Source organism: Psammomys obesus, unplaced genomic scaffold (assembly GCF_907164565.1).
Source record: "Psammomys obesus unplaced genomic scaffold, mPsaObe1.curated_primary_1811, whole genome shotgun sequence".
Classification (NCBI taxonomy): Eukaryota; Metazoa; Chordata; class Mammalia; order Rodentia; family Muridae; genus Psammomys; species Psammomys obesus.
The window spans coordinates 5,712,620-5,737,947 of record NW_026596149.1 but is presented as its reverse complement, the minus strand read 5'-3'; the positions used below and the strand labels follow the sequence as shown (position 1 = coordinate 5,737,947).

The 25,328-nt window shown below is 38.2% G+C and overlaps 1 protein-coding gene across 4 annotated transcripts in view; it reads left to right on the top strand.

Annotated features, from left to right (window-relative positions):
• Positions 1 to 25,328, top strand: part of Malrd1 (MAM and LDL receptor class A domain containing 1) — a 698,598-nt gene that overhangs the window by 297,569 nt on the left and 375,701 nt on the right. For all 4 annotated transcript variants that reach the window (XM_055593928.1, XM_055593929.1, XM_055593930.1 and 1 more), the window contains exons 24-25: positions 14,906 to 15,153; positions 18,423 to 18,714. In XM_055593928.1, coding sequence (XP_055449903.1) covers positions 14,906 to 15,153; positions 18,423 to 18,714 — 540 coding nt within the window. The remainder of the gene's footprint in view (positions 1 to 14,905; positions 15,154 to 18,422; positions 18,715 to 25,328) is intronic.

Below are 25,328 nucleotides of genomic sequence, written 5' to 3'. Positions count from 1 at the left end.
TTCAATGTCTTTCTTCAGAGAATTGAAGTTTTTCTCAAAAAGGTCTTTCACTTGCTTGGTTAGAGTCACACCAAGATACTTTATGTTATTAGTGGCTATTGTGAAGGTGTTGTTTCCCTAATTTCTTTCTTGGCCCTTTTGTCTTTGGTATGCAGGAGGGCTTCTGATTTTTTTTGAGTTAATTTTGTATCCAGCCACTTTGCTGAAGGTGTTTATCAGCTGAAGGAGTTCTCTAGTTGAGTTTTTGGGGCTGCTCATGTATACTATCATACAGCGCTTCCTCAAGATCCAGCTATACCACTCCTAGGCATATATCCAAAAGATGTTCAAGTACACAATAAGGACATTTGCTCAACCATGTTTGTAGCAGCTTTACTCATAATAACCAGAACCTGGAAACAACCCAGATGTCCATCAACGAAGGAATGGATATAGAAATTGTGGTACTTTTACACAATGGAACACTACTCAGCAATTAAAAACGAGGAAATCATGAAATTTGCAGGCAAGTGGTGGGACCTACAAACGATGATACTGCATGAGGTATCCCAAAAGCAGAAAGACACGCATGGTATATACTCACTCATATAGTCCTATAAGATAGGATAAACATAATGAAATCTATACACCTAAAGAAGATAAACAAGAAAGAGGACCTGGGGTAAGATGATCAATCCTCACTTAGAAAGACAAATGGGATGGACATTGAATGTAGGAGAAAACAAGTAACAGGACAGGAGCCTACCACAGATGGCCTCTGAAAGACTCTACCCAGCTGTGTATCAAAGCAGATACTAACACTCGTAACCAAACTTTCTGCAGAGTGCAGGGAATCATATGAAAGAAGGGGAAGTTAATATGACCTGGAGAGGACAGGAGCTCCATAATGACCTTCAATTGTACCTGAAGATTCCCCCTGCCCTCCTCACAGGATAATTAAGGACTTTTCTACTGCATGTAAATTGAGTATTGTACCACTACAGGTGAATGAAGCATCTCTAGCATCTCCAGGCCCATCTAATCAAACACATTTACCCTCAAGACCCCTCCCATTGCCCAAGGAGTATAAATCCCTGAATTCACACGAAAAAAAAAATTGTGCTGTTTGATACCATCGGCTTTCCACCATAGCCACCTGAGATTAATCACTTATTCTGGGGAAAAGGGAGGGCTTCTCTCCTCCCTGGAAATTTGCTGCTGAACTCCCCAGGCCTGGCTGCCACGATGAACTCGCCAAACCCAGGGAATATATTACAAATATATTATAAATATTTTTGTGTATCACAATTCCCATAGGCTATGGAAATAAAGCATGAGATAATTTTAAAAGTCAGATATGGAACAATGTCAGAGAGGTGTCTGCTTTCAAGGTGTTCTGGGTGTTTTGTCAAACAGGCACAGGATAATATAGCCTAAAGTGTCTTCAGACATTCACAACTTCCAAATGATGAAAAGTAGGAACAAAATTTATAATAGTTCAAATGACTGTGAAACTTGTATGTTTCACAGTTTTTACATCATAACCCACAGAAAATGCCTTTTTATCTGATTCATGATGAGAATATATTGGTAAGAAATATTTCTTTGATGGTTCATAGAAAGTACCTAGAACAAATACTTTTTGAAAAGTCTTTGTGGTAAATTATTTTTAAAAAAATTACAACATCCTCCATATGCTTTTATTAATTTTTCTTTGGTCAGTGTGCTAGAAAAAAATGGCTCCTGGCATTTTGATGGTAAAAACGTTCTTATTCTCATGTAGATATGATTGCCTTATACAAACAGTTATTCAAATAAACTTTCTTCACAAGAGTGATATTTGTTTGAATACAGATAGTGGACATGGTATCATGGTTTTTCTAAAGTACTTTCAGCATATACTTATGCCTTCAGAAGTTTTTATTTCTTCATTGATATTTAAGTGCAAATTAAGGAGAAAGCATTGTTTTAAAATGATTATAAATGATAGTCATTGATACAGTGCAGCAAATTAATCAGATACTGGTTCCAGTTTAAAAAATATGTCATTAGAAGTGTTCGTATGTATATATGGATATATGTATGTACTTTTGTATGTATGGAAAGGAGCAAGAAGAGTTATATTTGAGGGTTTGAAAGGAGGAAGGAAAAATGATATAGTAATATTACCAAAATTTTTATTTAAATTTTAATCTTTTATATTAATTACTGTTTATTCACTTTGTATCCCAGCTGTGGCCCCTCCCTCAACCCTTCCCAAGCCACCCTTGCTCCCTCATCCCCTCCCATGCCCCTCTCCAAGTCCACTGATAGTGAAGGTCCTCCTCTACTTCCATTTGATCCTAGCCTATCAGGTCTCACCAGGACTGGCTGCATTGTCTTCCTCTGTGGTCTGGTAAGGCTGCTCTCCACTCAGGGCAAAGAGCCAGCCCTTGAGTTCATGTCAGAAACAGTCCCTGTTCCCCTTACTAGGAAACCCACTCGGATGCTGAGCTGCAATGGGCTACATCTGTGCAGGGATTCTGGGTTATCTCCATGCAAGGTCCTTGGTTGCAGTATCAGTTTCAGAAAGGACCACTGTGCCCAGATTTCTTGATTATGTTGCTTTCCTTGTGAATTTCCTGTCTCCTCCAGGTCTTTCTACCTCCCCATTCTATCATAAGATTCCCTGCATTCTGCCCAAAGTTTGGCTATAAGCCTCAGCATCTGCTTTGACCCCCTGCTGGGTAGAGTCTTTCAGAGGCCCTCTGTGATAGGCTCCTGTCTAGTTTCCTGTTCTGATGTCTGTCCTATTTGCCTTTCTGAGTGAAGATTGATCATTTACCCAAGGTCTTCATTCTTGCTTAGCTTCTTTAGGTGTATATATTTTAGTATGTTTATCCTATATTATATGTCTAATATCCACTCACAAGTGAGTATATACAATGTATGTCTTTCTGCTTCTGGGACACCTCACTCAGTATGATCTTTTCTAGATCTCACCATTTGCCTGCAAATTTCATGATTTCCTTTTTAATTATTGAGTAGTTTTCCTTTGTGTAAATGTACCACGATTTCTGCATCCATTCTTCAGTTGAAGGACATCCGGGTTATTTCCAGGTTCTGGCTATTACAAATAAAGCTGCTGCAAACATGGTTGAGCAAATGTCCTTGTTGTGTACTTGAGTAACTTGTGGATATATGCCCAGGAGTGGTATAGCTGTATCTTGAGGCAGCACTATTCCAAATTGTCTGAGAATGCTCCAGATTGATTTCAAAGTGGTTGTACCAGTTTACATTCCCACCAGCAGTGGAGGAGGAGTCCCCTTTCTCCACATCCTCTCCAGCATGTATTGTCATTTGAGTTTTTTATTTTAGCCATTCTGATGGGTGTAAGGTGAAATCTCAGGGTCGTTTTGATTTACATTTCTTGGCTGACTAAAAATGTTGAACATTTCTCTAAGTGTTTCTCTGCCATTCGATATTTCTCTATTGAGAATTCTCTGTTTAGCTCTGTACTCCATTTTTTAATTGGATTAATTGATTTGTTGCTGTTTAACCTCTTGAGTTCTTTATATATTCTGGATATCAGCCCTCTGTCACATATAGGGTTGGTGAAGATCATTTTCCAGTCTGTAGGCTGTTGTTTTGTTCTGATTACAGTATTCTTTGCTTTACAGAAGCTTTTCAGTTTCATGAGGTCCCATTTATTGATTGTTGCTCTTAGAGCCTGTGCTGTTGGTGTTCTGTTCAGGAAGTTGTCTCCTGTGCCAATGAGTTCAAGGATCTTCCCCACTATTTCTTCTAACAGATTTAATGTGTCTGGTTTTATGTTGAGGTCTTTGATCCATTTGGACTTGAGTTTTGTGCAGGGTGATAAGTATGGATCTATTTGTATGTTTTACATGTAGACATCCAGTTGGACCAGCACCATTTGTTGAAGATGCTGTCTTTTTTCCATTGTATGGTTTTGGCTTCTTTGTCAAAAATCAAGTATCTGTAGGTATGTGGGTTTATTTCAGGGTCTTCTATTTGATTCCATTGATCCACTATTCAGTTTCTATGCCAGTACCACACAGTTTTTATTACTATTGCTCTGTAGTATAGCTTGAGTTTAGGGATGGACATTCCTCCAGATGATCTATTGTTGCCCAAGAGTATTTTAGCAATTCTAAGTTTTTGTTTTTCCATATTATTTGAGAATTTTTCTTTCAAGGTCTGTGAAGAATTGTGTTGATATTTTTAAGGGACTTAGATTGAATCTGAAGATTGCTTTGACAGGATGGCCTTTTTTTTTTTTTTTTTTTTTTTTTTTTTTTTTTTGCTCTTAACATTTAAGTGTTTTTTTAATTAATTACACTTTATTCACTTTGTATCCCCCCATAAGCCCCTCCGTCCTTCCCTACTGGTCCCACCCTCTCTCTCCCTTCTTTACCAATGCCCCTCCCCAAGTCCACTGATCTGGAGGTCCTCCTCTCCTTCCTTCTGAACTTAGTCTATCAGATCACATCAGGAGTGGCTGCATTGTCATCTTCTGTGGCCTGGTAAGGCTACTCACCCCTCAGGGGGAGGTGTTCAAAGAAGAGGCCAATCAGATTATGTCAGAGGCAGTCCCTCTTCCCATTACTATGTAGCCCACTTGGACACTAAACTGCCATGGGCCACATCTGTGCAGGGGTTCTAGGTTATCTTCATGCCTGGTATTTGGTTGAAGTATGAGTCTCTAGGAAGACCCCTGTGTTCAAATTTTCTGATTCTGTTGCTCTCCTTGTGGGGTTCCTTTCCTCTCCAGATCTTACTATTTCCCACTTCTTACATAAGATTCGATGCACTCTGCCCAACTGTTGGGCATAAGTCTCAGCAGCTGCTTTGATAGTCTGCAGGGCAGAGCCTTTCAGAGCCCCTCTGTGGCAGGTTTCTAGGTTGTTTCCTGTTTTCTTCTTCTTCTTCTGATGTCCATCCTCTTTACCTTACAGGATGGGGATTGAGCATTTTAGTCAGGGACCTCTCTCTTGATTAGTTTCTTTAGATGTACAGATTTTACTAGGTTTATCCTGTTATATGTCTATATGAGTGAGTACATACTGTGTGTGTCTTTCTGCTCCTGGGACAGCTCACTCAGGATGATTGTTTCCAGGTCCCACCATTTACCTGCAAATTTCATGATTTCCTTATTTTCCATTGCAGAGTAATACTCCATTGTGTAGATGTACCACAATTTCTGCATCCATTCTTCAGTTGAGAGGCATCTGGGCTGTTTCCAGCTTCTGGCTTTTACAAATAAAGCTGCTACAAACATGGTTGATCAAATGTCCTTATTGTGTACTTGAGCCTCTTTTGGATACATGCCTAGGAGTAGTATGGCTGGATCTTGAGGAAGTGCTATTCCTAGTTGTCTGAGAAAGCGCCAGATTGCTTTCCAGAGTGGTTATACAAGTTTACATTCCCACCAGCACTGGAGGAGAGTTCCCTTTCTCCACAACCTCTCCAGCATTTGTTTGTCACTTGAGTTTTTCATCTTGGCCATTCTGATCGGTGTAAGGTGAAATCTCAGGGTCATTTTGATTTGCATCTCCCTGATGACTAAAGACCTTGAACATTTCTTTAAGTGTTTCTCTGCCATTCGATATTCCTCTAAAGAGAGTTCTCTGTTCAGCTCTGTTCCCCATTTTTTAATTGGATTACTTGGTTTGCTGCTTTTCAGCTTCTTTAGTTCCTTATATAAACTGGATATTAGCCCTCTGTCAGATAAAGGGTTGGTGAAGATTCTTTCTCAATCTGTAGGCAGTCGTTTTGTTTTGATGACGGTGTCCTTTGCTTTACAGAAGATTTTCAGTTTCATGAGGTCCATTTTATTGATTGTTGCTCTTAGAGCCTGTGCTGTTGGTGTTATGTTCAGGAAGTTGTCTCCTGTGCCAATGAGTTCTAGGGTATTCCCCACTTTTTCTTCTAACCAATTTAATTTGTCAGGTTTTATGTTGAGTTCTTTGATCCACTTGGACTTTAGTTTTGTTTAGGGTGATAAGTATGGATCTATTTTCATTTTTCTACATGTAGACATCCAGTTGGACCAGCACCATTTGTTGAAGATGCTATCTTTTTTCCATTGTATGGTTTTGGCATCTTTGTCAAAGATCAGGTATCCATAAGTGTGTGGGTTTATTTCTGGGTCTTCTGTTCAGTTCCATTGATCCACCATTCTGTTTCTATGCCAGTATCATGCAGTTTTTATAACTGTTGCTTTATAGTACAGCTTAAGATCAGGCATGGAGATACCTCCAGAAGATCTTTTATTGTAGAGGATTGTTTTAGCAATTCTGGGTTAATTGTTATTCCATATGAAATTGAGAATTTTTCTTTCCAGGTCTGTAAAGAATTGTGTTGGTAAGTTGATGGGAATTGCATTGAATCTGTAGATTGCTTTTGGTAAGATGGCCATTTTTACTGTTAATCCTGCCTAGCCATGAACATGGGAGATCTTTCTATCTTCTGATATCTTCTTCTAATTCTTTCTTCAGAGACTTGAAATTTTTTTCATACAAGTCTTTGACATGCTCGGTTATGGTTACACCTAGGCACTTTATGTCATTTGTGGCTATTGTGAATGGTGTTGTTTTCCCAATTTCTTTCTCGGCACTTTTGTCTTTTGTATACAAGAGGGTTACTGATGTTTATGAGTTTTGTATACAGTCACTTTGCTGAAGGTTTTTTTCAGCTGAAGGAGTTCTCTGGTTGAGTTTTGGGGTCACTCATGTACACTATCATATAATCTGCAAATAGTGATAGTTTGACTTCTTCTTTTCAATTTGTATCACCTTGATCTCTTTAGTTGTCTTATTGCTCTAGCTAGGACTTCAAATACTACTTTGAAGAGATAAGGAGAGAGTGGGCAGCCTTACCTTGTCCCTGATTTTACTGGGAATGATTTCAGTTTCTTTCTGTTTAGTTTGATGTTGGCTATAGGCTTGCTTTATGTTGTCTTTACTGTGTTTAGGCATGTTCCTTTTATCCCTGATCTCTCCAAGACTTTAAACATGAATGAGTATTGGATTTTGTCAAATGCTTTTTTGGCATATAAGGGGATGATTATCTGTTTTTTTTCCTTCAGTTTGTTTACATGGTGGATCACATTGATGGATTTCCGTATATTGAACCACCTCTGCATGGCTGAGATGAAGCCTACTTGGTCATGGCAGGTCATGTCTTTCATGTGTTCTTGGATTCCAATTGCAAGTATTTTATTGAGTTTTTCTGCATCAATGTTCATAATAGAGATAGATCTGAAGTTCTCTTTTTTGTTTGGTCTTTGTGTGGTTTAGGTATCAAGGTGACTGTGGCTTCATAGAATGAGTTTGGTAACATCCCTTCTGTTTCTATTTTGTGGAATAATTTGAAGATAATTGGAAGTAGGTATAGTAAAGTTCTGCGTAGAAACCATCTGGCCCTGGACTTTTTTTTGGAAGGGACGTTTTGATGACTGCTTCTATTTCCTTGGGGTATATAGGAGTATTTAATATATTTACCTGATCTTGATTTAATTTTGGTAAATGGTATCTACCAAGAAAATTGTCCATTTCCTTTAGATTTTCAAATTTTGTGGCCTATAGGCTTTTGTAGTAAGACCTAATGATGATTTGGATTTCCCCAGTGTCTGTCATTATGTCCCCCTTTTCATTTCTGATTTTGCTGATTTGGATAGTTTCTCTCTGCATTTTAGTTAGTTTGGCTAAGGGTTTGTCTTTCTTGTGGATTTTCTCAAAGAACCAGCTCTTGGTTTCGTTGATTCTTTGAATTGTTTCCAATCAAACTCACATTTCAGCTCTGTGTTTGATTATTTTTAATCTTCTACTCTTTTATAGTGTGTCTGCTTCTTTTCTTTCTAGGGCTTTTTGGTGTGTTGTTAGGTTACTTGTATGAGATATCTCCAACTTCTTTCTAGAGGCACTTAGTACAATGTTTTCATTGTGTCCTATAAATTTGGGTAAGTTGTGCCTTCATTTTCATTGAATTTTAGGCAACCTTAAATTTCTTTTTTCATTTCTTCTCTGAGCAAGCTCTTCTTGCACAGAGAGTGGTTTAGTTTCCATGTGAATGTCAGCTTTTTGTTATTTCTCTTGTTGTTGAAGTCGGGTTGTAGGGCATGATGGTTTGATAGGATACAAGGGATTATTTAGATCTTCTTGTATCTGTTGAGGCTTGCTTTGTGCCTGAGTACATGGTCAACTTTTGAAAAGGTTCTGTGATGTGCTGAAAAGAAGGTATACCCTTTCTAGTTTGGGTGAAAAGTTCTGTAGACATCTATTAAGTTCATTTGATTTAGGACCTTTGTAAGTGTCATTATTTCCCTAGTTATTGTCTGTCTAGATGATCTGTCCTTGATGACAGTGGAGTGTTGAAGTCTCCCACTATTATGGTGTTGGGATCAATGTGTGATTTAAGCTTTAATAATTTTTCATTTACAAATATAGGTGCTCTTGTATTTAGGGCATAGATGTTCAGAATTGTGATGTCCTCTTGGTGGATTTTTCCTTTGATGAGAATTAAGTGCCCCTTTTCATCTTTTTTGATTAATTTGCTTTAAAGTCTGTTACATTGGATATAATGATAACTACCCCAGCTTGTTTTCTGGGTCCATTTGCTTGAAAAACATTTTTCTAACTCTTTACTCTGAGGTAGTGTTTTTCTCTGTTGCAGAGGTGTGTCTGTTGGATGCACCAGAATGTTGGATCCTGTTTCTTCAACCATTCTATTAGTCTGTGTCTTTTTATTAGAGAGTTGAGTCCATTTATGTTTATAGATAATAGTAACCAATAATGTTAGTTCCATTTTTTTGTAGAGCTGGTGGGTAGTATTGTGTTTTTACGCTTGTTTTCTTATATTATTTTGTTGTAAAGTTATCTATAACTTGTGTTTTCTTGGGTATAGTTGTTTTTGTTGGATTGGAGTTTTTCTCCTATTATCTTCTGTAGGGCTGGTTTGCTGTGTAGATATCATTTAGGTTTAGTTTTGTCATGGAATATTTTGTTTTCTCCATGTATGTTGATTGAAAGTATTGCTGGGTGTTAATCATCTGGATTGGCATATGTGGTCTCTTAGAGTCTGTGTGACATCTGCCCAGGCCTTTTGGCTTCCTAGATATTTTTGAGAAGTCTGGGATGATTCTGATAGGTCTACCTTTATATGTTATTTGACCTTTTTTCCTTACTGCTTTTAATATTTTTCTTTGTTCTGTAGATTAAGGGTTTGAATATGATGTGACATGAGGAGTTTCTTTTCTGTCTAGTCTATCTGGTGTTCTGTAGACCTCTTGTATATTAGTGGACATCGCTTTCTTTATGTTGGGAAAATTTTCTTCTATGATTTTTTTGAAAATATTTTCTAGACCCTGTAGGCTGAATCTTCTTTTTCATCTATCCCTTTCATTCTTAGATTTTTCCTTTTCATGGCATTCTTGATTTCTTTGATATTTTGTGTTCGGAACTTAATATATATCTTAAATTTTATATGACAAGTAACTGGACAAATAATAAGGAAGTACTAACTGATTGTAGTGTATGGTGTAATTCTTAAACATCTTCACTACAATTGTTAGCTTTATTGGCAATTCCCTAACAATTAATAGATGTCTTTATAACTGCCACAACCTTCAAAATGGTAGAAAAAGTATCTTTTTTTTCTTTTCCTTCTTTTTTTTTAATTTTACTTTTCTTTTTAGTTACATATTGTTAACTCTGTGTCCCAGCTGTATCCCGCTCCCTCATTCCCTCCCCAACCCCGCACTCCCTCCCTGGTCTCCTCCCTGCCCCTTTTCAAGTCTACTGATAGGGGAGGACCTCCTCCCCTTTCATTTGACCCTGTTTTATCAGGTACCTTCAGGGTTGGCTGCAAAGTCCTCCTCTGTAGCCTAACAGACTGCTCCTCCCCTGGGGGGGGGGGTGTCAAACAGCCTGCCCTTGAGATCCTGTTAGAAATAGTCTGTGTTCCCCTTACTTTGGAAAACTACTTGGTTACTGAGCTACCCCGGGCCACATCCAAGCCGAAGTTCTAGGTTATATCCATAGATGGTCCTCGGTTGAGTGTCATTCTCAGAAAAGACACTGTGCCCGGATATATTTGGTCCTTGTAGAGCTCCTATCCTTTCCATATCGTACTAACTTTCCTTCTTTCATATGATTCCCTGCATTCTGCCATGGTTTGGTTATGAGTCTTAGTGTCTGCTTTGAAACACTGCTAGGTAGAGTCTTTCAGATGCCTTTTGTGGTAGACTCCTGTCATACGTTCAATGCACATCACATTTGTCTTTCTCAATGAGGATTAATCACCTTCACCTGTGTCCACTTTCTTGATTATCTTCTTTAGGTGTGTAGATTTCATTATGTTTATCATATCTTGTAGGTCTATATAAGCGAGTATATACCAAGTTTGTTTTTCTCCTTCTGGGATACTTCACTCAGAATGATCTTTTCTAGATCCTACCACTTGCCTGCAAATTTCATGATTTCCTCCTTTTTGATTGCTGAGTAGTATTCCATTGTGTAAAAATGCCACAATTTCTGTATCCATTTTTCCGTTGATGGACATCTGGGTTGTTTCCACGTTCTGGCTATTACAAATAAAGCTGCTACGAACATGGTTGAACAAATGTCCTTGTTGTGTACTTGAGCAAATTTTGGGTATATACCTAGGAGTGGTATAGTAATCTTAAACAATAGAAGTAATGAAACATTCAAGAGAACATCTGATATGCAGTTTGAACTTTTTAAATTATTTATTAGTTACAGTTTATTAACTCTGTATCCCAGCTGTATCCCGCTCCCTCATTCCCTCCCAAATCCTCCCTCCCTCCCTCATCTCCTTTCCAAGTCCACTGATTGGGGAGGACCTCCTCCCCTTTCATCTGACCCTGTTTTATCAGGTGTCTTCAGGACTGGCCGTAAAATCCTCCTCTATGGCTTAGCAGGACTGCTCTTCCCTTGGGGGGTGGGAGGTCAAAGAGCCTGCCATTGAGTTCATGTCAGAAATAGTCCCTGTTCCCCTTACTATGGGAAACCAAATGGTTACTGAGCTACCACAGGCTTCATCCGCACAGAGGTTCTAGGTTATATCCATACATGGTCCTTGGTGGAGTGTCAGTCTCAGAAAAGTCCCCTGTGCCAAGATATATTTGTTCCTTGTGGAGCTCCTATCCTTTCCACATCATACAAACTCCCCCTTCTTTCATATGATTTTCTGAACTCTGCCAAAGGTTTGGTCATGAATCTTAGTATCTGCTTTGATACACTGCTAGGTAGAGTCTTTCAGAGGCTCTCTGCAGTAGGCTCCTGTCCTGTTACTTGTTTTCTCCTAAGTCCAATGTCCATCCCATTTGTCTTTCTAAGTGAGGATTGATCATTTTACCCCATGTCCTCTTTCTTGTTTATCTTCTTTAGGTGTATAGATTTCATTATGTTTATCCTATCTTATAGGACTTTATGAGTGAGTATATACCATGTGTGTCTTTCTCCTTCTGTGATACCTCACTCAGAATGATCTTTTCTAGATCCCACCATTTGCCTGCAAATTTCATGATTTCCTCATTTTTGATTGCTGAGTAGTATTCCATTGTGTAAAAATACCACAATTTCTGTACCATTTCCTTCCTTTAAGGACATCTGTGTTGTTTCTAGGTTCTGGCTATTACAAATAAAGCTGCTACAAACATGGTTGAGCAAATGTCCTTGTTGTGTACTTGAACAAATTTTGGTTATATGCCTAGGAGTGGTATAGCTGGATCTTGAGGAAGTGCTATTCCTAATTGTCTGAGAAAGCGCCAGATTGCTTTCCAGAGTGGTTGTACCAGTTTACATTCCCACCAGCAGTGGAGGAGGGTTCCCCTTTTTCCACAACCTTTCCAGCATTTGTTGTCACTTGAGTTTTTGATCTCAGCCAGTCTGATAGGTGTAAGGTGAAATCTCAAGATTGTTTTCATTTGCATCTCTCTGATGGCTAATGATGTTGAGCATCTCTTTATAAATGTTTCTCTGCCATTCTGTATTCCTCTACAGAGAATTCTCTGCTTAGCTCCGTACCTTATTTTTAGTTGGATTATTGATTTATTGCTTTTTAACTTCTTTAGTTCTTTATATATTCTGGATATCAGCCCTCTGTCAGATATAGGGTTGGTGAAGATCCTTTCCCAGTCTGTAGGCTGTCGTTTTGTTCTGACGACAGTGTCTTTTGCTTTCCAGAAGTTTTTCAGTTCCATGAGGTCCCATTTATTTATTATTGCTCTTATAGCCTGTGCTGTTGGTGTTCTCTTCAGGAAGTTGTCTCCTGTGCCAATGAGTTCTAGGCTGTTCCCTGCTTTTTCTTCTAACCGATTTAATATCTGATTTTATGTTGAAGTCTTTGATCTACTTGTACTTCATTTTTGTGCAGGGTGATAAATATCGATCTATTTTCCTTTTTCTTCATGTAGACATCCAGTTGGACCAGCACCATTTGTTGAAGATGCTGTCTTTTTTCCATTGAATGGTTTTGGCTTCTTTGTCAAAAATCAAGTATTCATAGGTGTGTGGGTTTATTTCTGGGTCTTCTATTCGGTTCCATTGATCCTCCTTTCTGTTTCTATGCCAATACCATGCAGTTTTCATTACTATTGCTCTGCAGTACAGCTTGAGATCAGGGATGGAGATACCCCCAGATGATCTGTTGTTGTACAGGATTGTTTTGGAGATTCTGGGTTTTTTGTTTCTCCATATGAAGCTGAGAATCTTTCTTTCAAGGTCTGTAAAGAACTGGGTTGGTATTTTGATGGGAATTTCTTTGAATCTGTAGATTGCTTTTGTCAGGATGGCCATTTTCACTATGTTAATCCTACCAATCCATGAGCATCGGAGATCTTTCCATCTTCTGATATCTTCTTCAATTTCTTTCTTCAGAGATTTAAAGTTTTTTTTTTCAAACAGGTCTTTCATTTGCTTGTTTAGAGTCACCCCAAAGTATTTTATGTTATTAGTGGCTATTGTGAAGGGTGTTGTTTCCCTGATTTCTTTCTCGGCCCTTTTGTCTTTGGTATACAGGAGGGCTTCTGATTTTTTTGAGTTGATTTTGTATCCTACCACTTTGCTGAAGGGTTTTTTCAGTTGAAGGAGTTCTCTGGTTGAATTTTTGGGGTCGCTCATATATGCTATCATATCATCTGCAAATAGTGACACTTTGACCTCTTTCCAATTTGTATCCCCTTGATCTCCTTTAGTTGTCTTATTGCTCTGGCTAGGACTTCAAGTACTATGTTGAAGAGATATGGAGAGATTGGGCAGCCTTGTCCTTTCCCTGATTTTAGTGGGAGTGATTTCAGTTTTTCTCCATTGAGTTTGGTATTGGCTATAGGCTTTCTGTATATTACCTTTACTGCAGTTTGACCTTAATAGAACTTCACCTTTAATTTCTGACACTTGGTGCATCAATTATTTCAAGTTATTACATATTTTACTTTTACATTTTCAGAATTTCCATGACTAGATTAAATAAATCTACTAAACAATTAAAATGATGTATTATAGTTTTCTTTTCCTACAATAGCTTTCAAATTGAACTCTGCATAATAAATTCATTCCTTAGTTTTATACCGTGAAATAAAGATAAAAGAAATAGTTAAATTCACTGACTGAACACACATTTCATGGTGTAAAGTTGTATAACATTAAAATACTTTTTTGGTAATAGCTTTAAGGCTAGTTCTAGATTTGTAGAAAATAAACTTACATAAACAATGGCCACAGCTGTATATAACAAATTTAACTATTAAACTTAAACATTGCTGTTAACATATCATCGTAGAGTTTTGGTTATTACATGACACAAAAAGATAACTGTGATTTTTGAAGTACATTCTTGTTTTTATTATCTTTTTAAGAGTTTCATGCACTATGTTTTGGTCTTATCAATCTCCTCCTGTTCCTCCAAAAGACTCACCTTTCCCTGCCCACCCAGATTTGCCTTTGTGATGTCAAAATATTCTTGGATATGTGGTCTTCCCTTTGAGAATGCTCCACTTACCAAGGGCTATACTATTAGAGAAGACTGTCTCTTCCTCTTTTAGCAGCTGAACATTGCCAACTGGTCTATGCCTAGGGGTGGGGGTCAATGCCCAACCACCCCTTGCTGGGATTTGGTATCACCTGGCCTCCTGGCATATATTTTGTGCATGCTGTCACAACTGCTACAACGTCACATATTCAGCTCCTTGCTGTGTACAAAAGATAATGTTTTCTTGTACTTATCTTCCACCTTAGAATTTTATACACTTCTGTTCTGTTTTTAACAATGATTTCTGGGAGAGGGATGGTTGGGTGTGGAGTATTTCCACAACACTCTATACTAGGTCCAAAACATACATATTATAGCTATCAACTTAATAATTTTGAGGGACTCATGACTGTGGAAATGAGTGGGTCTGACTCTTGCTTGCTCTAGAGACTCTTTTTCTTCTGTTGGGTTGCCATGTCCAACTTTCACATAATTTTTGTTTCATCTTATTAATTTGTCATGTTTAGTTATCTCCTAAAAGCGTGTTCTTTTCTAATGAGAGACAGAAAAGGAGCAGATCCAGAGGAGAGGGGAAGTGGGTGAAATCGGGTGGGTTAGAGGGAGTAGAAATTATAATCAGATATATCGTATTAGCTGGGTATGGTGGCACATGCCTTTAATCCCAGCACTTGGAAGACAGAGGAAAGTGGATCTCTGTGAGTTTGAGGCTAGCCTGTGCTACAAAGTGAGTTCCAGGACAGTCAGGGTTATACACAGAGAAAACCCGAGAGAGAGAGAGAGAGAGAGAGAGAGAGAGAGAGAGAGAGAATATATTTTAAATAAAGGGGAAATTATGAAAAAAAGATTTAGGGAAAAAAATGAAGTTGGTTCAAAGGTAGTTTTTCTTTTTTTTACTTGAGCTTGAAATCTCTTCCAGGTACCTCCAGTGGGCGCTGTGATTTTGAGTTTGACATTTGTGCCTGGGAGCAGGATCAGGATGAGGACATTGACTGGAACCTGAAAGCTAGCAACATCGCAGCTACAAGCACAGAGCCAGCTGTAGACCACACCCTGGGCAATTCCTCTGGTCATTACATCATTCTCAGAAGCTTTTTCCCACAGCAGGACATGAGAATAGCCAGAATATCAAGCCCACTTATAAGCAAGAGAAGCAAAGACTGTAAGGTATGAGGGGCAAATGGAAGGATCTTATAAAAGGTCATATACAGAAAACAGAATGTCTAGGACTAGAGAAGGTATATATTTGAACTTATACAGCATAACATATTTGAGGGGAGGAAGAATAAATGGGAATATTTATCAGAATATTGGAATTTTTGTTATTAATAATACTACGCACATGCCAGAATTTTGGAAATGGGTGGAAAATGCCACGGTTAACTATATATGAATAAAAGAAGTAAAACGCCAGTTTTGTTCCCTCTCGGAGTTTAATGCTTACAAAAACTATGAATTTCATGGCTATCACCAAGAAAAATAAGTAAACAATAGACAATATATAAATAATATACCCAAGGCTTTACAGTAGTTAAAGCTAGATATAAAAGTGATGAAGTCTTTTCAGAGAGGAAAACAGTAAACTTGGCTCATAAAACAAGAAAGAAACATTACAGGCAAGAAAAAAAAAATGACTTCATCCTTAGTTATGAATGTTTGAATGAATGTCTAATTTGTATTGGCTACAGATTCAACATAACTAATTTAAGGTACTCACTGTAAAGTAAGATCTCAGATGTGGTTCTCCTGTTACGTTACTTACAAGAAACTGATAAATAAATATACTGTTTATTTGTACACTGAGTTATGTAATAGTATAATAATATGACCACATGAATATGCTGAGTTGCGTGTTCCCCAATATTTGAACACTGAAAGTAAATTACATTCAGAGATGTTTGCTGATCACATCAGGGTAGATGAAAGTTGCACAATGTAAACTATTAGGACCTTCAAAGTCTGATATTTGCTGTACCCATGGGCACAGTAGAGGTAGCTGTAACCCCAGGAGAAAGGTCTATGAGTCAGCCTCCAGCCGGTGGCCATCATCATCAGTCTTAATCCTTGGCAGAGGATTCATCAAGAAGGATTTTCTGTCTCATCATAAGCTGGCTTCACAATTGGATTCTCCCAGAGCAATCTCTTCCCTCAGCTGGGCAGCGTTTTTTTTTGTTTGTTTGTTTGTTTTTTGTTTTTTGTTTTTTTTTAGAGGAACTGAATGAGTTTTACAGAGAGAACTTGCTCAGAACTTTAGAATGGAAGAGAAGAGTAGTCATACAACAGGATGACACTTTGAGTTGATACCAAAAAGCCTATTCACCACAAACTCTGAAAACATAAATGAAATGAATTTTAATAAAGCAAGCTGTTACGTGTTTTGCTTTCTTACAAAGCACTGACGCTTCCTCAAAATGAAAAGCCAGACACACAGATTTTTGTATGTGCTAAGCCTATGTGTATAAATTTAGGCTATCTATCCCTAGAAAAATTCAAAATTGGAAGTTAGTTTTAGTTTACTCATCTAATTAAAGAGTAAAGCAAAAATATACAAAGTTATAAATTGATTTCCAAGCTTTTCTATTTTGGCATTTCCTGTGAAATCCTTAAAAATAACTCTTATGTCAGAGTAGGTAAAAATCCTATTCATCACTATGTTGTCTTCGTCACAAAACTTTAGTTTCCACCATTTAAAGTACAAGTCTGAGAATATTAAGGAAACCTGGAAGTGTCAGATTTTTAGGACAAATGGCTTATTTTATCGATATTTATGACATAGGTTGAACACAAGTAAGCAAGAAAAGGTCATACTGAGAATTATTGGGTCTCTAGAATGACAAATATTTATATGAAGTAAGCAAGAATGATCACATATTTAATTTAATTATCTGCGTTCTTTCACCTTGTGGAATATCTTTAACCAAAAAAAAAAAAAAAAAAAAAAAAAAAAAAAAAAAAAAAAAAAAAAAGAAAAGAAAAAAATTTAAATTGTTTTCATCTTTCATTTATGAAAAACAGGTAGCAGGGAGGATACAGAAATTGATGGAAAAAATTAAATCTCAAACTTTAGATGACAATACCTCCTTATTGTAGCCCTGGGGAGACTTTATGCCTTCATCAGTAGTCTCCAGGAAACGAAAGGGAGCGTGTTTGTTTACATATTAGCCTAATAGCATGACTCAAAAACACCTTAAGATAGATGTGAAATATGTGTTCACAGTTTTGTGTAAATCAGATGAATGAAATGCGCAACACTGGGTGGGGATGCCAATGGCTGCCTGGGCTCCCCAGCAGTGAATCACAAGAACCACAAAGCTGGTTCTGAATTCCTAGTATTGATCTGCTCATGCCCCGTGATGCTCGTCCAGCCCTTTATAGTCACCATTAAAATAAATAATGCTAGGTAGGTTTTAGTGTCCCAATAATTAAAACAAAACAAAGCAACCCTTAGTCAGCTGGGAAGAATCATGTGACATGCTCTTTTCTCTTAGTCCAGGCTTTTGTAGCAAACCACTACACATTAATTAATCATGTCTTTCGTTCTTTAAGCACATTCATTCCATCTTCCTGGAGTATTATATGCACAATTGTTGGTGTTTCAATAGTGTATTCTTCTTGTATAAAGAGTACCTTTTATAATCATTTTCTCTCAGGCACCTGGCAAAATAAAAGCTTTATAAAGCTCTGAATCACTATTGTTTAGAACCTTTTTTCTTCTTTTTCCCAGAATCTTCCTTGACTCTCTTCCATTGTGTAGCAATGGCTGATATTCTGGTAAACTCTGTCTCTGACATGTTGGGATGTGAATCCATTAATTCAGTTAATAGTTTTATTAATTTTAGAAGCTCCGGAGTGTGTGCTGTTGGCTCCTCTCGCTTGCATCCCAGGTAAAAGCTGGGACGCTGCAGGGTTTGCGGTACAGGGTCTCGTGGCTCTTCCAGAACTAAAAATGTGCTTCCAGCATAAGGAGGCAGCAGAATAAGGAAAACAGTCCTTTTTGAAAACATGCATTTGAGCCATAATGAGGCCACTCTCATCACATCATCAGTTCATTCATGAAGGCAGAGCCCCTGTGACCCAATCACTTCACAAAGTTCCTGTCTCTCTGCACTTTTGCATTGGAAGTTAATTGACAACACAGGGATTTTAGAAACAGTACCAAACCTATTACCTTGAGGAGTCTTGCTTCAGAAATATAAAAATAATCTTTTTTCATTTTTCTACTGAATTTCTGTTTAATCTTTATAATACCATCTTCTCTGCGAATAATTCAAGGCTCTCTATCCTACCTTCATTCAGAGCTAAAGTGTGCAGAAGTCAATAGAATGTGCACATTTAATTTGCCATCCCGATCTTTTAATAAAGAGGAAGATATTAAAATGTTTTTTTGAAGTGGAAATAATTATCCTCATCACATGTGATTTTCTTTCTTGCTACAGATCATCTTTAATTACCATATGTATGGTACTGGCACTGGGGCGCTCCTCCTACTCCAGGTGACAGTCACAAACCACACAGAGGTACTCTTCAATCTCACTGAAGAGCAAGGCAATTTCTGGCAGAGAAAAGAATTATCATTGTCTAGTGATGAGGACTTTCAGCTCAAATTTGAAGGCAGAGTTGGAGAAGGCCACCACGGTAATATCGCACTCGATGACATTGTACTTACAAAGAGCTGTCTCCCATCTCACCGCTCCACAAAGGAAGAATCAGCTCTTCCCCTTCCAACAGGTATGTTTCTGTTGACTTTGCTTTGTGTTTCCATAGGGTGCAGGACAGAAGGCATGGAAATGGGTAGACATGAAATACATTCCTATTAATTCATTGCTTCGTAATACAAAAATGTTTTAAAACTAAAATGCATCTTACAAGCCTTTACTTAAAAAAGTGTCTTCCAAATTTTCTGCAAGCTCTGTTATACTTACCAGTTCCCCCCAAATTGTCTACTTAGGCAATTGTGTTTTCAGAAGTCAAACAAAGGAAGATTCTATTGGAAGGAGTCTGATTTCAAATAAGATTCAGTCTTAAGCAGATAGTCATACGTATTCTCGTAAACTATAAAGAAATTCAAGAGAAGAGGTATTCTGATTGAATTAGACATCATTTGGTTGTGTGCCTGACGGGCTTCCCAAACACAAAGGCTTATCTTCCAACAAAACTTCCACCAAGTTGAAAACAGTGCAAAGAAATAGTGCACTTAGACCTAAGCAGCTGAACATCTCAGCTTAACCACAGGGTACACCGCAAGGAAACAGATGCTTCACCTTGTCCTTCACAGCTGAGGGCTCCTGCTTCGAGCACCAAGGCAGTGGCGTACCAGGCATTGCTTCCCCGGGCTAGGTTAATATGGGAAATGTTTGGAATGGTTTCTCCTGAATGTTTCTTACATCCTCTCATCATAAAAAGGGCATAAGATTTTTGGATCATCACAAATCATGAGCAGTCTGTAATTGCCTATGTTTTGTAGATCGTGTCTGCATGTCCTTTTATCCTGAAATTTCTTGAAGACATTATTGGAAACCATTGAGTTAGCAATTTTCCATATAATATATACAGTTTCAGTGCTGTGAGATGTGAACACCGTGACTCTGCACACTAGTGCTATGACATTAAACGCAGTAAAGTCGTTTTTATCTGGTTTTCAGTGGACAGTGTCACATTCACATCACCAGCAACAGTCCTAGCACGGTGTGGAATGCATACAAGAAAACAGAACTGTACCAAGACCATATCTAGGGGCAAGTATCCTTAGACGGGTTATTTGAAATGTCTTTTTGATTCCTCGGTTAATCTATTTCTTGAGCAAAGCATAGCCTTCCTTCATTACTGGAATGCCTGAATGGTGTCTATGCTGATGTTATACAAGGCTTACCTATTAAAACTTAGTGTAATATGATTTCAAAGTATTCAAGGGTAGGAGGCCACACATTTTTATTAGCCCATTTTTAGCATTTAACCATTAAAAGATATTGGTATATATTGAGACCTTAAATTTATGAAATATTTTAAAAGTCATTTAAAATATTCAAAGAAGTAAACAATAATTACTAAATAATACCAATTATATATCAATTGTGAATTAATGTCCAATGTTAATAGTGTCACACTCTATTTTCATACCGTTGAATGATGTTAAGATCTGTGATTAATGACAGATCCATTGCTAGCGCGCATGTCTTAGGTGTGAGGGCCTGAGTTTTGCCCTAGAAGAAGGGGCAATATATGCACTTGTATCCCTCGGCGGGCAGTTGCAGTGCTGAGAGTCACAAATAGACACATCCACGAGGTTACCTTGTCAGCCAGGTTAGGTTGATCAGTGAGTCTCAGGAGCATGATTCACAACCATTGAGCTCTAGTTCCCGGGGGGTGTGACACACATTTGTGGTCTCTGCACATACCAGGCACACACGTGGTGCCTGTATACACAGTATCACATGCTAATGCACATAAGGTAAATATTTTAAAAGTGTCTGTGTTCCTCACAACTTGTCAAGGAGGCAAGGAAAACAGAAATTACCATACTATCTGATAGGCTATGATTAAATGCTGAGAAAACATTTAAAATTTCATGAGTGTGTTAATAAGATACACGAAAGATACCTAAATTGAGATAGTTATTAGATATGTGAAAATGTGTAGCCACACTTCTGCTTGTCTGAGGAAATGGCACCTTCAGCTTGAGGTCCATGTAGTCCACACAGTAAGATTACAAGAGGGATATGGTACAAAGGGTGGCAGGGCATATATGATGTGAAAAAGGAGATGATGTCATGCAAACTGTGGGTGTGGGCTGTGGGTTATTCACCAGGAATGAACAGTCACTTGGGATGCTCAACACCTAAGATATTAATAAAGAAATGAAAAACTCAGAATTGCTTTGGGTATTATATTTTTTTTTAAATACAAACTGAACACATATAGGAATTATATTGACTGTGTTAGAAAATGAACAAATGAGAAAAGACATGGAACATAAAAAGAATATTAATATATTGATGAAAACTATATTAAATCATATAAAATTATTGAATGTATATCACTGGTATAAATTGTTAAGATGACTGGCTACAGCAGAGAGACTACACCTAAAGGGACGTTCTGAAAAGGGAGGTGAAAGAGTGAACATTTTAATATCTTCCAGATTGTGATATTTACATATAAGTGAAGATAAAAATAAATTGGCATATTATTTACTTTCATGTAATCTATTAATGTACACTTAACTACATTCAGAAATTAGACCAATGCATTCATAAGCACATCCATTGTGAAGAGTGAAAGGATGGATTTGGGAGATTTAAATTATGAAATACTGATTTCATTATGAGTTTAGAGGATATTTCAGGATTCTGATTTTTAAGAAGAGTTGACATCTTAAACAAATGAAAATCCAATTGGCTTCCTTTGATCTTAATGATGTTGCATTAAGAGAGTTAAAATAGTTTCGTTTCTGGCATTGGATGCTTTGCTTGATGGCATAGGATTCTAGATGGGGCATTGTCTTCCTCATTATGTGGTGACTCCATTTTAATTCCTCTCATATGCATAAATACATATTTTAGGAAGATTCTACAGTAGGAGGTTTCCACATGGTTTTTTTCAAAGGCCTTCACTGTTAGTTGTCCCTCCCACACTCCCTCCTTTACCCTCTTTCATCTTCCTCCAATTTAAGCCTCCTAGTCTACTTTTCACATTATGTCTCCATAACACTATATCCTCCTCCCTTCATTGGAAGATCCCCTCTTTCCTGCTGATCACTTACTAGACACCTACATCAGTAGTTGTGCAGACTGTGTCACACACTGAGAGTTTAAGATCTGAGAGCCACATATACGAGAAAACCTATTATATTTGTCTTCCAAGGTGGTGCTCACCTCAGTCAGGATAATTTTTTTAGCTCCGTTTACTTGCAAATTTAAGAATTTCATTTTTCTTAACAGTTAAGTAATATTACATTATGAAAATGAAAACCACATTTTCGTTATCATGCAACAGCTCATGGATATCTGAGCTGCTTCTGATTTCTTCCAATTATGAATAAAGCAACAATGAAAATGAAGGAGCAAGAATCTCTACAAGAAGGCAGAAAGTTCTTTAGTTTATGTCTAAGAGTATTTGTTATAGCTGGATCTTGAGGTAGATCAGTTCTCATCTCACAGAGGATTCTCCATAATGGCTGTACCAGGTTTGATTCCCACCAGCAACAAATAAGTGTCTCCTTCCCCATCATCCTTGCCGGAATGTGTTGTAATTTGTTTAATGATCTTCCATTCTGACAGGAGTAAGATGAACTCTCAAAGTAGTTTTGATTTTCATTTCCATGACTTAAAAAAAAAAAGATAAAGAAGAAAGGAAGGAAGGAACAAAGGGAAGGAAGACAGACAGAAAAAGATAAAAAAAAAAAACAAGGAAGTTTGGCTATGAGTCTCAACATCTGCTTCGATACCCTGCTGGGTAAAGACTTTCAGAGGCTCTCTTGATAGGCTCCTGCCTATTCCCTGTCTTGTTCCACTTCTGATGTCTATACTGTTTGCCCTTCTGAATGAGGATTGAGCATCTTTCCTAGGGTCCTCATTGTTGTTTGGTTTCTTTAGGATTACAGATTTTAGTATGGTTATATAACTAATACCCACTTATAAGTGAATATATACCATGTCTGTCTTTCTGCTTCTGGGTTACCTCAGGATGATTTTTCTCGTTCCTTTGCCTGCAAATTTCTTGATTTACTTATTTTTAATTGCTGAGTAGAATTCCATTGTGTAAATGTTGTGAATGTACCACACACTTTGGGCAGATTTCAGGGAATCTTATGGAAGAAGGGGAGATAGAAAGCTCTATCTGGAGGGGACAGGAACTCCACAAGTAGAGCAACAGAGCCAAAAGAAATCTGGGAGAAGAGATTGATGAATCAACCAAGGACCATGCACGGAGAGGACATGGAACCCCTGCTTAGATGTAGACCATGAGCAACGTCAGTCTCCATGGGGGTCACTTAGTAAGGGTATCAGGGGCAGCCTCTCGGGTAGACTTGGTTGCCTGCTCTTTGATCATGTTTCCCTGGAGAAGTGGCCTTAGTAGGCCATGAAAAAAGAGGATCCAGACAGTCCTGATGAGACCTGATGGGCTAGGGTCATATAGTAGGGGAGGAGGACCTTCCCTATCAGTGGACTAGGAGAGGAACATGAGGAAAGAGCAGGAAGAAGGGTTGGACAGGTAAAAGATGAGGGAGGGGGCTACAGCTAGGATATAAATAGGAGCTCCACAAGGACCAAATATATCTGGGCACAGGGGTATTTTATGAGACTCTTTCTCCAACTAAGGACCATGTATGGATATAACCTAGAACCCCTGCTTGGATGTAGCCCATGGTAGCTCAGTATCCAAGTGGGTACCCTAATGAGGGGAACATGGACTATTTCTGACATGAACTCAATGGCTGGCATTTGACCCCTTGACTTCGTAGGGAAGAGCAGCCCTGTTAGGCCACAGAGGAAAACTTTGCAGCCAGTCCTGAAGATACCTGATAAACCAGGATCAGATGTAAGGGGAGGAGGTCCTCCCTTATCAGTGGACTTGGAAAGGGGCAAGGAGGAGATGAGGGAGGAAAAGTGGGATTGGGAGGGAATGAGGGAGGATGATACAGCAGGGATACAAAGTTAATAAACTGTAACTAATATTAAAAAAATTTTAAAAAGTAAAAAAAATGTGAATGAATTTTGATGAATAATGAGAATAATATAATTTTTAAAAGTCTGAAAAAGAAGTTAAGGAAATAAGGAAGGAAGGAAGGAAAAAAGGAAGGAAGGAAGAAAGGAAGGAGGGATGAGGGATGGAAGGAAGGAAGGAAGGAAGGAGGGATGGAAGACAGGAAAGAAGTAAGAAAAGAAGAAAAAGAAAGAAAAATGCTGAGTGGACATGGACGAAAGCTTCATTTCCTGGTTCTACTTCATTTCCTATATCCAAGTCTGAGTACCTTTCTTGATTTCCTTTGATGATGGATTCTTACTTGTAAGCCAATGAACCATCGCCCCCCCAACAAAATAATAAAATAAACATTTTTCTGAAGTAGCACATTTCATTAGCAGTTGGACTGAATCTGGAAGCAATGGTCAAAAACACCAAAGTTTTTATTAGGAAAGTGATATTAAGTTATTGTTGAGAGCTGGATGTGGTAGGGCACGCCTTTAATCCCAGCACTTGGGAAGCAGAGGCAGGTGGATCTCTGTGAGTTTGAGGACAGCCTGGTCTACAAAGTGAGTTCCAGGACAGCCGAGGATACACAAAGAAACCCTGTCTTGAAAAACAAAACAAAAATACCACAATTTCTGCATCCATTCCTCTGTTGATGGACATCTGGGTTGTTTCCAAGTTCTGGCTATTACAAATAAAGCTGCTACAAACATGGTTGAACAAATGTCTTTGTTGTGTACTTGAGCAAATTTTGGGTATATACCTAGGAGTGGTATAGCTGGGTCTTGAGGTAGCACTACTCCTAATTGTCTGAGAAAGCGCCAGATTGACTTCCAGAGTGGTTGTACCAGTTTACATTCCCACCAGCAATGGAGGAGGGTTCCTTTTTCTCCACAACCTCTCCAGCATGTGTTGTCACTTGAGTTTTTCATCTTGGCCATTCTGATGGGTGTAAGATGAAATCTCAGGGTTGTTTTGATTTGCATTTCCCTAATGGCTAATGAGGTTGAGCACTTCTTTAAGTGTTTCTCTGCCATTTGATGTTCCTCTTTCAAGAATTCTCTGTTTAGCTCCATTCCCCATCAAAAAGGGAGGAAATCATGAAATTTGCTGGCAAATGGTGGGATCTAGAAAAGATCATTCTGAGTGAAGTATCCCAGAAGGAGAAAGACAAACGTGGTATGTACTCACTTATAGACCTACAAGATATGATAAACATAATGAAATCTACACACCTAAAGAAGATAATCAAGTAAGTGGACATGGGTGAAGATGATCAATCCTCATTTAGAAAGACAAATGGGATGTGCATTGAATGTATGACAGGAGTCTACCGCAAAAGGCATCTGAAAGACTCTACCTAGCAGTGTTTCAAAGCAGACACTAAGACTCATAACCAAACCATGGCAGAGTGCAGGGAATCATATGAAAGAAGGGGAGTTAGTATGATATGGAAAGGATAGGAGCTCTACAAGTACCAAATATATCCGGGCACAGGGCCTTTTCTGAGACTGACACTCAACCAAGGACCATCTATGGATATAACCTAGAACTTCTGCTCGGATGTGGCCCGTGGTAGCTCAGTAACCAAGTAGTTTTCCAAAGTAAGAGGAACAAGGACTATTTCTAACAGGATCTCAAGGGCAGGTTCTTTG